The following is a 13,595-nucleotide window of genomic DNA, read 5'->3' as shown; positions in this document are numbered from 1 at the left end:
CTAGAACCTAGAGAAGGACAACATCTCAGACACCTAGATATGGAGGCAGAGAGATGTTAAAGGTATTTATGGTCTGCTGGCTCTAGAAGGGGTTCGGAATATCTGGGTTATATGGAACTTTAAACACACCTGCAAAGTAAGTAGGAAGGAGGCAGGGGCCAGTGGTTGGCTGGTATTCTTCGGGGTTCACAGGGCCCGGCTACAATGGGCTCTTAATGTGCTTGTTCTTTACGGGGTTGGGCTAAACTGCGGGGGTCACCGGCTCCGGAGAAACGTCATTGAGCTCTGAGTCTGCCTGTTCATTGTGGTTTTTGAGGTGCTGTCAGGGATTTAATTCATGAGTTCATTATTGCAGTAAGTGGACTGTGCGAGGGTCCGGGGGCGGAGGGTTGCAGCAGCGGTTCTTACCTCCCAGGCTGCTCTGCCCCTGGTGTCTCCTCTGCTCTCCGGCCCCGGGTGGCACGCTCAGTCCCGGGCCCAACGCCGCGGAACCCTTGTCACCCCCTTCTTCCGGCAACGGAACGCTCAGCTCCGCGGCGTTCGGCAGATGGAAGACTCAGAGCCTCGGTGGTTCCCCAACAGAACGCTCCGTGCTCCTAGACCCGGTGGGTGGATACATCCGGCCTCCGCGCGGAAAAGATCCCACAATAGAACACTAGGCTTCACTGTGTTCGACGGACAGAACGCCTGGGCTCGCGACGTTCCTTTCTCTTCTCCTTTCCTCCCAACCCCAGCCTTCTCCGTCCCCTCTCTAGCTCTGCCTTCGCTTCCGCAGCGCGTAGCGGCTGACGTCGCGTTCACTCGGCAACCGTAATGAGCACGCACGGCGCGCAGGGGCCGAAAAGGGTCATCGAGATTGCGCAAGAGGTAGAGCGCCACGCGGAAGTGAAATGTGCCACGCGGAAGTGGAAACTGGGGGTCTGGCGTTTTGAAAGTCTAGGATCCGAAGAAGGCTAAGGTCCTAGATACTTTGTGTATTCCAGAAGCCTTTAATATAACCTCAGAGCGCCGACTAACCCCAAAACCTGGCGAGTGACTCCATCAGCTGCCGAGTTCCCATGTCGCACCATCGTCTTCTACACCATGTTTTCTAAGCCTTATAGCTGCTAGTTCTCAATCTAAACATGTCTAAACGCTAGATCGAACTTTGATAATAGAGACTAGAACTTCTACATGTTAGAGTGTAGTCCGATATTTGAGACCGGGCATCACCAGCCGAGACGATAAGGACACGGACACTTGGCTTTGGACATGGCGGACCTGAACCGCCAGCTGCAGGACTATTTATCTGAATCCAAAAGCGGGGGTAGCGGGAAGAAGTCCCAGCAGCCGGTGACGGTACCCCCGACCACATCTCCGGACTCTGCTGGCAGAGGCTGGCTGGGCGACCTTCTGCCTACCTCTGTCAGAAGTGTATGGCCCGGATCCCCCTCACCGGCGTCCCCTCCAGCCAGTGACTCAAGCCCGCCGTGCCTCCCAGCCCTGTCCCGCGCACAGCGCCTCGCGGTCTCGGCCGTGTGCGCCCTTCTGGCGGCGCTGTGCTTCACGCTGGCCCTGATGCTCGTGCCTGTGCTGGTGCTCCGCGCGCGCAAGTTCGCCCTGCTCTGGTCTATGGGCTCGGTGCTGGCCTTGGTGGCGGCCGTCGTGATCCTGGGGGCCGGGGCGACGGGCCGCCTGGCACGGGAGCCGGGGGCCCTGCTCTACCTGTCTGCGCTCGGAGGGACGCTGTACGCGGCCATGGGACTGCAAAGCACGGCCCTGGCAGTGCTGGGAGCAGCGGCCCAGGCCATTGGACTCTTGCTCTTCCTAGTGGCATTGGTGCCAGGGGGAGCCACAGGGCTGCGCTACCTGAGCGGCCTGTGCGGGGCCCTGCTGCGGCGAGGGGTCAGCAAGACTCTACCCGTCTGAAAGGAGCCACGCACCCTAAAGGTATAACCCCGAGTGACCTTCTCTTGATGTGAGTCACACGTTTTGCTGACTGTGAATGATTGTTTTAATTTTAAGTACAGTCTTTTCTTGTTTTCCTATTATTACCTCTATCCAGTGGTTATCTTTTACGCCTCTTTTTATTGGCGTTCTTTGATCTTTATCCTGTGTTGGAATTGCATATTTATTTTGTTTGTCATTACTTGTGTTCTTTTGTAATTTACTGCAAAGCCCTTGGTCCATATTACGTTAGAACAATCTGCATGCATAAAACTCAAATAGTACCTTCTGGTACCGGAACTGTCACTTTTTCCTTATCTCAGCAGGCATTTGATTTATATACCATGGTAGTAGCAGTAGAAGGTTACTGTGTATGATTAGAATCACTGCATACAAAAACTGGGATACAAAGTGAAGGGATCTGGATTACAGAAACTATAGTTAGTGTTTGTCACGACGACCAAATTGTACAACGACGTTACTATATTAAATAAGTCATTTATGCAGACGCTCAAGCCAATAACAAAGCAAGCATTGGAAAGCCAAAGGTCTGGGTTTAATGTACTAATGCATGCATTATTAGAGCATGACACCTGGGAGGGAGTTAACAGACACAGCTATATTTGTAAAGACGCCTGTTATGCGGTTTAATACAAGTACCATGGCAAAGGTAGAAGTATACATTCAAACAGCCCATATCCTAAAGTGAAAGGTGATCACTCCACTAGGGCGAGTCAAGATGTGATTAAATAAGCAGACCCCCCAGGATATTGCGGCATGGATTAGCAAATTTAGCGGCACAAATATGGAAATTTAGTGGCTTTTTGTGGCACTTTATTTTCCTCATAATCATTCATTTCAGCCTTAAATCGATGGAAACTGTTTTAGCAGAGAACCCCACTTTGAAATAGGCATGTTTAAAGTGTCTGCAGCTCATAGGAAGCACAACTCCAATCCTAACCTCATGAGAGGGGGTTCTATTTCTCCCTGGGATGTTCTAGCACCCATGTACGCACCCCTGCCAGGCACCACTGCCTCCTGACCCATGAGGCATGATACCTCTTCCTCGGGCACCCTACGGCACAGGATCGGGGTGGGTGGAAGAGCATTGCCATGGCTAATGTAAGCATGTTAAATATTGCTCTATGCAGCACTGGCGTAATGAAATCGGGGGGGTGGAGGGGCCTGCAAGGTACGTGGCGGGACCCCCTCCGGACTCAATCGGGAGCCATCCAGCCAGAGTATTGTGCTGAGGGAGCCCCACCGAACCACGGAGGCCTGTGTTACGCCACTGGTACGCAGATCAGTGGCATGGGGTGGGTGTAAGCCCTTTCACAATGCAGCCCCACCTCAATGTGAAATACAGGTGCTGTGTGTGCAGTCTACATCCCAAATATGAGACTATTCTCACCATTTAACATACACCAGTATTTTTCTACAGTGCTCTACTTCCACACAAATATATCTATGATTCCATGATATTTACTTGTTATGCTTTACATTACTATACAATGTTCTTTTTAAAGCCAGGCCTATTGACATTGCCAATGCTTGTTGCTCCATTGAGCCTCTGCAAGCATTTCAAACCCAATACTCCCAAACAACATGTTTTTGTTTGTTCGTATATTTGAATAATTGTCCATATAGGGAGCGGTCATTTATGAGTCGGATAAGCTGTCTTATATCGGGTTATCTGATTAGACAAACTATAGTAATGAGCAGCATTTGATTCCTCAGGAGTCCTTTTATGTCATTTATTCACAGATGCTTGACCATTTGAGTTCCATCACCATTAGATATGTAAGTACTTAGGCGAACTACGATTATCAAATGTAAATAGGTAACCGGAGTAAATGAGACCCCATCCTCGTTCTCCATTTTAGGACACAATCGGATGGTGTTCTAATGTCCTGATAAGTCCTGCTGAGCTTGTCAACTGGAGTCAAAATGTCAACCATACACAGTGAGACCATAGTTCCAACTTAGGAGGCAAGATTATTTCAGGACTTATTGTGGCCAAGAGCTCTTTGCATTGTAGCATTTAATACAGCTCAGGGCTCTTTCTTCTTTTATTCATCATTAATAAGGGTTTTGACTTTACCCAGAGCACTGCATTGTCTACGCGTTTTACTTTGTGTCCTGAAATGTATGCCACTTGTCTTCTAATGGAGCCAGAATATGAAGACCATGGGTGTATTATACGGTGTGGTTGTGCAATCTCACCGTGTAATACACTTACCAACCCCTTTAGGGCCCTTGGATTCCGTCTGTCAAACCCCCAGCTCGATCCTGGTTAGCTGTGACTGATCAGCATGGCTTGCACAGAGGAACAAGTGTTGAGCATCTAAACCGCAACAAAACAATTGAAGAAGATATCAACACAACAGTCAAGAAATCTGACACACATTTATAACAATAGGTTGTATTTTATAAGAATCTAGACACTAGAACGGAAAAGATCCCACAGAGGGTTCAGGTGATATAGATTTTGCAAGAAATAGCAAATCTGTACAATTTCACTGTGCCGCGAACAAGCCATGGCAAAGTCAACTAATTGGGCACTTACATTTGCTCTGAAAGTTTCTACGTAAGTGTTGCTGCAGTCGGTTAGAAGTACTTGTTGCGACCAACTCCAGCAGGGAGCTTGTCAAAGGTACTAGCGAGCACCTCCAGAACAGTTACCTTTATGGGCAAAGAAGTCCTTCATCCCTTTCAGACACTTTATCCGCGTTGCAATGGATCCCTATGGAATGGTCACGATGCAAGGGATGAAGGATGCTGAAGATACTCCAAGGATGCTATGCAGACGATGGGGGTTTTCCTGCAGGGATTCCTCTGTCCAAGAAGATGGTGAGGGGTTTGGTTGTAGGGTCAATGTCCAGCGAAGTCCTCTCTGGTCTGGTCAAAACCCAGTCGTCTGTTGTCACCCCCACAGGTCAATCCTTCCTGGGTCAATAACTTCCATTCTGAGGGTTCCAGCAACTCTCCGACAGCACTCCTGGGCTCAGCGGACTCCGGTGCAACTCTATGCATCGGGTCTTGGTCCTCGGTGCTGCGCTGGTAGTAGCTGCATGAAGACGTTTGGATACCAACTTGCCCCAGCAGGCTTCTTCAGCAGTTGTGTCCCTGTGCTGTAAACAGGAGGCCAGTGAGCTGGCCCTTGGAGTTCTCTTGGCTAGACTGGGCTCTGGAGACGACTGCTCCCCACACAGGACATAGCAGGTACAGGCCCTGTCTTCACTAGCCACCAGGTGCAGTCTATATCTGTGCAGTCTCTCTGCTGGGCCCTTGTTGCAACAGGGCTGTCCTCCTTCAGTCAGTTGAGATCCAACGTCTGGGTGTCAGTGGTGCCCCCTTTGTACTCGGAAATTGCTCTCCGGGCAGGATGCAGCTGGTAGCCAATGGGCTACCAGGTTTCTCCCACCTGGTGACCACTTCCTGTGGAGTGTCGCATCTCGCTATGCCAGGGTGAACCATTCCCCCCCACTGGGGTGGCAAGACCCCTTGCCTGGTGTACAGACCTCCCTAGCCCAACCCCCGGGGTGTGGCTAACTCAGGACTACACACTCCTGGGAAAACGGTTTGGCAACTAGTTTCTCCTCTCTTCTGCCCGTGCCAGCCTGTCTACCTCAGCAATAGGGCTGCCCTCCACACTGGTGTCCCACATCTGGGCTTTAAAGGCAGCTTCACCGTTGAAGCTTTCCTTTTGGTGTGAACACCTAGACGCCTTCTTGCAGGAGGGAGGTGACCCCTCCCTGGCTTGCAATTCCTCATTGTTCTCCTTCCTGGGAGTTGTTGGCATGTCTCTCCAAGATGGCAGAAAGTTGTCTCATGGAGCAGGCTCCTTGTGTACTTTGGAAGGAAGAGGGGTTTTAAGGGCAATAAAGTGGGAGCTTTGCTAAGCTACTCCTTGCAAGAAGTTGCATTAATTTTGACTTGAGATACAAGTCGGGCTTAATGTAATAAGTTGTTTGATACCTTGGAGTGCCCACTTAGGTCTCACCATTCAAGAGTTAGCACAGCTGAGGGGGTCTGTATTTAACCTTCTACTCGCCAATTGGCGACCAAGTCTTTCCACAGTAAAACTGTTGTTTTTGTAGCTTTTGCAAAAACCAAAGGAAATGATGGACGGAGTGTTGAACATTGCAAGCACTCACCCCCAGTCAACTGATCTGGGTTTAATCCATCACTGTTCTTTAGCCCACTCTGCCACCCCAGTTCAGACATGGCCATATGCAAATCAGTCTGACCCTGTGCCTCATGGGAACAGTCCAGCCCGAACTGCCAAGCTATGTCTTCCCTGGACCGGAAACAAGCTTCCTAGGACCGGTTTCTGGCATTTCAGCCGTCTTCAGCCAGGCTTGCTTGAATCCAATGGCAAAGTGAGCAAGGGACTCACGTCTGAGCATACCCTGCCAACTTATGGCGAACAAAGCAAAAACCAAAGGAAATGATGGACGGAGTGTTGAACATTGCAAGCACTCACCCCCAGTCAACTGATCTGGGTTTAATCCATCACCGTTAACGCTTTGTTCGCCCTAAGTTTGCAGGGTATGCCCAGACGTGGGTCCCTTGTTCACTTTGCCACTGGATTCGAGATAGCCTGGCTGATGAGGGTTATGAACCCGAAACCGGTCCCAGGATGCTTGTTTCCGGGCCAGGGAAGACATGGCTTGGCAGTTCGGGCTGGACTGTTCCCATGAGGCACAGGGTCAGACTGATTTGCATATGGCCATGTCTGAACTGGGGTGGCAGAGTGGGCTAAAGAACGGTGATGGATCAAACCCAGATCTGTCGACTGGGTGTGAGTGTTTGATTGGTTCTGATGCTCCGTCCATCACCACCCTCTTTTGTACCGCTTTGTTTGCCATAAGTTGGCAGGGTATGCTCAGACGTGAGTCCCTTGCTCACTTTGCCACTGGATTCAAGCCAGCCTGGCTGATGACGGCTGAAATGCCAGAAACCGGTCCTAGGAAGCTTGTTTCCGGTCCAGGGAAGGCATGGCTTGGCAGTTCGGGCTGGACTGTTCCCATGAGGCACATGGTCAGACTGATTTGCATATGGCCATGTGTGAACTGGGGTGGCAGAGTGGGCTAAAGAACGGTGATGGATCAAACCCAGATCTGTTGACTGGGTGCGAGTGTTTCATTGGTTCTGATGCTCCGTCCGTCACCACCCTCTTTTGTACTAGCACCCTGCCTTTAGGCCTTGGTAAGCCTGCCAAAGTGGTGACTTACACATGTCATGGCGAAGTCTGGCTAGCAGTGCACAATGGCTCTACCAGTGTGCAGCAGCCGACTGGAGTAATTAGCATATTTGTGGACTTCCAGGGTGGCACAATCAGTGCTGCAAGCTCTGGGGTACCCCTCTAACTTACATGCCCTAGGTATCAGGGTACCATTTACTAGGGACTTACAGGTAAGTTAGCCATTTCCAATTGGATTTAGCCAATCCAGCACACACTTTTAGGTTCAGGGCACTGGCACGGGGGTCTGGTTAGCAGGCCTTAGTGCACTCTCGAAGTCGAAAAACCAGCAGCATCAGTTGAAAAACTTGGGAGTGACCATACAAAAAGAGGCACTTCCTTACACAGTATATTTACATTATAAGTATTTTACTAGCTTTAGGGCCCTCTTTTATTCCTGTGATAAATTAATTTGTGTCTGTAGTGATGGGGTCAATAATGAGTTGATTGATTCTGTGAGAGATTTTAGATAACCAATGAATGGGTACCTTGGAACCATTGCCGGAGTTTAGAACTGTGAGTGTTCACCATTCAAAACTGCAGTCTTTCTACACGAGCGATCAAAGCACAACTTGTAAATTCCTGTATGAACTTAGTAAAGAATCTGCACAGCTGTAAGAAACTAGGTTCTCTTCAATCCCTGGTGGTGGAGGATGCATCTAAGCTGGCTTAGGAACGTGGTTTACATATTGTACGCTCTTACAGCTGAAGCGACATTCATCAGCGTCCTTCAAGAGTGCAAATCTCGTAATCCAATGGGGCATCATACGTCTCTCTAACCGTGGGTGTCTTGAGGAGAGTTTTACTTTGACCTAATGTAAGACTATCTGGAAAGTCTCTGTGTGGAAGGGATGCTCTAATGAGATTTACATGAATATGGACTTTGGTAATGATCAATGCTCCAAACTAGGTTGGCTGGTATAGGGGTTGTAAGAGTAGCTCCAGAGAGAGGCAGTGGATTTGATTAGGTCGTCTCTAGTAATTAGTATTACATTTACGCCAGGTTAATAAGCTTTTAAAATTATCAAGTGAGGGAGTAATGGATGGGGCAGGCAATGGGGTGCCATTTTTCTGGATTTCTTAAAAGGTTTCCTTTGGTTACTTGTGTATCAAGATATTAGAAGTGGCTGGATTTTTTTGCAGTTGGTTCTCCTAGCATCACAGAGTACTTTGCGAGCAAGAAGATGCCATGAGCTTTCTAAGATCCTTTAAGATTTTCATATCGTTTTCAGTTCAGCATAGAGACCCTCATTTGACAGTGTTTTCTGGTGAGGGACTCTTTTCTCAAGCATCTCGAGTCCTCGTGGTGTTGTAACCTTTGCATCATTACAGTCCGCTTGATGCTTATGTCATTCCTGACTATATATACGATGGAGCAGAACTTGAAGACTTCTTTTCGTAGAGGTAATCAGTGATGTACGATCATAGGTGAGGATCCTATAATCTAACCAGCATCCATGAGTTGAGGTGCATCATGCAGAGTGTAGGACCATAAGGACCAAACAGGTTCTCTAGGTCAACCAACCTCAGGCAGTACTGTTACTATGAAGGAGACATTCCATCTGTAATCCATGTATTCTCCATTGTGTTAGAAGAAATACTATTATTCTCCATTAACGCACAGCATGGTTTGGCATTGTACGTCTCTCCGAGTGCAGATGGTAATGTTGTCTATTTGCCTTTCAGGGGAAGTGTCTGAGAGGATCCAGCCCTCGCACTGATCAGGAAGTTCCTGCCAGCCGGTGCTACAATGCTAGGAGACTCCCGCCATGAGTGTTAAAGCACATCACCATGTGTTTGTGACCTGAAACAACCAGTTGTGACTAAACAATGTTAAGTCATTTACTGCACATAACGAGAAATTAGTGTTGGCAGAAGGGGTCCTAGAGTGGACGATTCTGCACTCTGATCAAGAAACTTGGACGTTTGAAGCTGCACAATGGCTCAGTGAGTTATAAGATTGCAGCTGACACCTGCACTGATCTGCAGGTCATGGACTGTGATCCCAGCATGGTCGACTCAGCCTCCCATCCTCCCTAGGACAGTAACTTGAGCACCATTAAAAAAAAATAGTGAAAGTAGTGCCTGATACCTGCAGCTCCTAGAAATGGTTAAAATGTAATTTGATGCTCTGTAAACAATATAAATAATCTTATCTGGAAGGCTGTATGGGTTTCTTCATATGTATAAGACCCTTTTTGTATGTTTTCTGTAGAAAGAAAGACTAATGCCAGATTCATGAAAAATAAGGCGATTTATCAATAAATTCAGAATGACCTTTAATCTATTTCAATAAAAAGTATTCTTGGTGTGTATGTAATACAGGCCTTGAAAATCATAAAAACTTTACTAGACCTGCAGATCTAGTGACTTTAAAAATCTATTTGACCTAATTGTGAAGCTCTTGACCCATAAACTGGTTTCAAATTATGTGATCCTGGGCAAATATTTTAATTCACTGAGTTACCATTTTCTTCTTTATCACATATGGGCGCACCTTTGAATACCTGTGTTAAGCATAACTGCTGTATAAAAATCTTTTGTTAAACATTTGCTCCATATATAATACAAATCTAGTCCTGTGTATGATACACATGACCGGTGACTTGCCACTTACTTCATTAACCGCATTGTCATCTGGGTGGGGGCAGGAATGTTTCTCAAATCATGTTTAAAAATGATTACTTTTAATAAATACATACATGATGCATGAAGTGGTAGCACACTTATTTGCAATCAGCAGATTTTCAATTTAAATGGCCACAACATTTCCCACTTATGTGGTTTTATTGAAAAAAACTATCTAGTGTCTAATGTTTGAAAATAGTTTATGAATATATTTGTCATTTGCACATCACCAAGTAAAGTGTTCTGATTTGTTTTGTTCCTATTTAAGTTATTTCATAATTCCTGATATATTTTGAAGTAATTTTATTTATAAGCTGTTTAAATGTCAGGTTTTTTTTTTCTAACAACATCTTACATCCTTTTGTTTCACAATGATTGTCCGACAGCTCGCTTGACAAAAACGTCTAACTGTAGTAAGAGAAAGAAATGTAGGCACCATTTTCCAGGATTAGATCGGCATCAATAAGCAAAAAGATAAACTGACATTTGACCTCTGTCCTTGAACAAACAGCAAATATGTCAAGATAAAAACAAGATTTAATGGCATCTTTATTGCTCATTCACTTTCTGAATGTACAGTACACCTGTTGCTTCCTGATTAAGTTCGCTTGCCAAAATGGACGAGTAGGTGCTAAAAATAGCTCAACCTCATAAAATCTGAGTCGACATAGCAAGTTGGGGAGTAGATTTTTCAATGCCTGTAGTAGTGGTGCATAGTGCTCTACACAAGGTACAAGTATGGGTGGACAGAATCCCTCCACTTTTTTTTTTTTTTTTTTAGAAAGGGGACTCTGTTACCCTTAGTCCAGGCTGAGAGATGTCCTCTTTGGATGTTTGTAAACCTCAACCCCAATGCCAGCATCCCCTTTGTAGGTTTCCCTTGCAACAAGGTATGCGATCTCGCTTTCATGAGTTATTGTGTTCCAAAAAGGGCTTGGAGTCCGCCCTCTGTTTACCATTCATTGGCTTCATTGCCTTGCAATTGACCAGCGCATCCTGGCTTCACTTTCTCTTCTTTTGTGCGGCGCATGGATGAGGGCAGGTAGGCCACAGAAGAGCACTTTCCAAGGCAGCGCGATTCTAACCCCTCCTTGCTAACTGGCATTATTCCCATGTCCCTTTCTTGTGCAGTATTTTAACATTTTTAGCACCTGCCCAAAAAGCCAATTCATAATATAAACTATTACCTGAATATTGCCTCTGTGCCTTTTACTTTTTTTCCTGAGCTCCCTGGTCCAACACAGCTCTGCCGATTTGAGCGGAGGGAGCTCAGGACGTGACTGCGGTGACACGGCTATTCCACGATGGCTGCCGATCATTGGAAGGCAGCGGTCTAGCTGTCACTGCTTTCCTGCCTAAATTACAAGCCTGGCACTGACGCCCAGCAGTGTGTCAAAGGTAAGCCCGTCTGAGCCTGTCTGCGCCAGACCGTGGCCAGGCACCCGGAACCGTGCATCTCCACCCCCAGGTACCACCCTTCAATCCACATGTGGAAAAGTATGTCTTTTATCTTGCCATTCGCTCCTCAATTTTGCGCTTCACCCTTCATTATTGACCACCTCTCTGTATCACGAACGCTCTGGGGCTTCACTCTTGATTTGCCTCCTTCCTGCACGGACGTTCACGTCCTGTTCGTGCCTTGACCTGCCACAAACAGACCAATTCATGACCAACCAGTCGGACAGGGAGTTTCCCAGATGCTTATCGTCTTCACCCTGCGCGCTATGCCCTGCAGGGGCCCAACAGCTACCATCTGCTGACTTATCAGATTGACCTCTGCTTGTTGTGTAATTATGGTTTTCTCCTACGCCCTGCAGGGGCCCAACAGCTACCATCTGCTGACTTATCAGATTGACCACTGCTTGTCGTGTAAGTATGGGTTTTTGTTTGTTCTCCTTACACGCACAGGGTGTGGATGAAGGGTATATAAGATGCGGAACCAAAGTACTCAGCAGACTGCCTCCTCAGACAGCTATGGGTGTCTGTTGCTGATGGTCTCTCTCATGAGATCAAAATAAACATCTTTTCTCTCGGTGCTCCAGTGTTGGTCTCAATTTGTATTCCGGACCCGTGGACGAAGGGTGACCCTGCACCTGTGGGTGGTCTTCTGAGGAGACCCCAAATCCACACACACTACACTAATAATAATGATTTTTAAAAAGCTTGGATCTAACTGCTCAAACTGCGTCCCCCATTTCCCTGTTGCCTTTTGCCTGCCAGATATGTCGGTTTACATGCTCTTTAACCAAACTTACAGCATTACTGGACAAGGAGGACAGTCCTCCCCCACATAAACAGGGGCACAAAGCCCTCCCCCTTCACACCTGGGCCCCCCAACAAATCACAACGTTTTCTCTCCACGTTCAAATGCATTTACTTCAATTCTAGGTTGATTGCCAAACATTCAGTAGAAATTTGGAACCTTCTCACCTCAACACAACCAGATTTTTGTTTCATTACAGAAACCTGGCTACACCAATCCACATTGCCCTGTATTCCTATCTAATTTCCAGAAAACTACAAATCAATAAGGCAAGACATGGAACTCAAACCTGCAGGTGGAATAGCTGTAGCCTTTAAGGACTCCCTTAGAGTCGAAATTCTTGACTCTACTCACCAACTGGGTTGAGCTGATTACAATTAGATTACCTCTGCCAAACGGCAACACCTGGAATGGCGCTCTTATTTACCACCCTCCGGGACAAAAAAGGATTTCAGTTCCGACCTAACAGAGTGACTAGCACCCTATTAAATAGCCACACAAGACTTTTTCTTGATTGGAGACTTTAACTACTACGCCGATGTTTCCACTGACCCAGATGTTCCTATTCTGCTAACAAATCTCGAAATGCTAAACCTACAGGTCTCAAAAACAGACTCCACTCACTCTGCAGGGCATGCACTAGACCTAATTTTCTCCACTGGTCGGCTCTCACAAAATGACACCCAATGCCACTAATGTGAACTGATAACTTTTTGATCGGTTGCTTAATTCCGATTGCGACCGTCCGGTTTCCCCCCCCCCCCCACCCACCCCCCCAACCAATGGTCCAGGACCAATCCACCACTAGACCTTGGAAACAGATCACTTGCAATTCCTTTCAAGCAGCATTTCCTACCTTCAGGCTAGACAACTAGCAAGACATAAATTCAGCACTTGCACAGTTTAATGACTTTTGACACCATGGCTTCCTATAAACCATGCCCTAGGAAATATTCCAGACTCCATGCACCCCGTTATTCGGCTGAACTGAAAGCTGATAAGTCTCACTGTAAATGGTTTGGAGGATGTCCAAAATCAGTGCAGACAAACAAATACTTAAAGATGCACTACGCTCAGATCATGCAAAAATAAGGACAGCACGCAGACAACAAATTGTCCATATAGTAGACCAGGCAGACAACTCCTCTAGGGAACAATTTAAAATCATAAAAACCTTTCCAAACCACAGGCATGTTCTTCTGACACTCCAGCATCTCTAACTTTCTGCGACACGCTAGCTACTCTCTCTCAAACTAAAATTGACATCCCCAATAACTTTCAATCCACGACCAGCTCATCCATTGTCATACCACAATTCTAGTTTAGCGGCACTTGAAGGTTTTGAGCCAATTTCGGTAACCCAGATGCTGGACTTAATAGCCAAAGCAAAATTAGGGTCCCCTGTCAATTCCTGCCCTCCAAAATTATTACACACTCCTTGTCTCTCGCCAGTTTTAACAATGTTTTAAGGTAAACTCGTACTACGGGATAATACTAATTAGGTGATACCTTGGTGCAGGAACAAATAATTCT

At 46.8% G+C, this 13,595-nt stretch overlaps 2 protein-coding genes across 3 annotated transcripts in view; one reads left to right on the top strand and one right to left on the bottom strand.

Moving 5' to 3' along the window:
* SUSD6 (sushi domain containing 6) overlaps nt 1-815 on the bottom strand; it is a 159,453-nt gene extending 158,638 nt beyond the window's left edge. Inside the window, exon 1 of the mRNA XM_085627308.1 lies at nt 409-815. The gene's annotated coding sequence lies outside the window, so the exon portion shown is untranslated. The remainder of the gene's footprint in view (nt 1-408) is intronic.
* A 285-nt stretch (nt 816-1,100) lies between these two features.
* Nucleotides 1,101-9,885, top strand: SFT2D3 (SFT2 domain containing 3). Of its 2 annotated transcripts, none has more exons than XM_085627309.1 (2): nt 1,101-1,929; nt 8,858-9,885. In XM_085627309.1, exon 1 carries the CDS (start codon nt 1,252-1,254, stop codon nt 1,906-1,908), a length of 657 nt encoding a protein of 218 aa, XP_085483435.1. In that variant the 5' UTR covers nt 1,101-1,251; the 3' UTR covers nt 1,909-1,929; nt 8,858-9,885. The 2 variants fall into 2 exon arrangements, with proteins under 2 accessions (XP_085483435.1, XP_085483436.1); XM_085627310.1 differs by having other exon boundaries at nt 1,101-1,957.
* The last annotated feature ends 3,710 nt before the right edge of the window (nt 9,886-13,595 follow it).

This window comes from Triturus cristatus, chromosome 9 (genome assembly GCF_964204655.1).
Source record: "Triturus cristatus chromosome 9, aTriCri1.1, whole genome shotgun sequence".
In the NCBI taxonomy this organism is placed as follows: domain Eukaryota; kingdom Metazoa; phylum Chordata; class Amphibia; order Caudata; family Salamandridae; genus Triturus; species Triturus cristatus.
Note: the sequence above shows the minus strand (reverse complement) of the source record. Positions and strands in the feature narration are given on the sequence as shown.

What these genes read in the sequence shown, in the direction of transcription:
- SFT2D3 (XM_085627309.1), top strand. Translation starts at nt 1,252, where the DNA reads ATGGCGGACCTGAACCGCCAGCTGCAGGACTATTTATCTGAATCCAAA.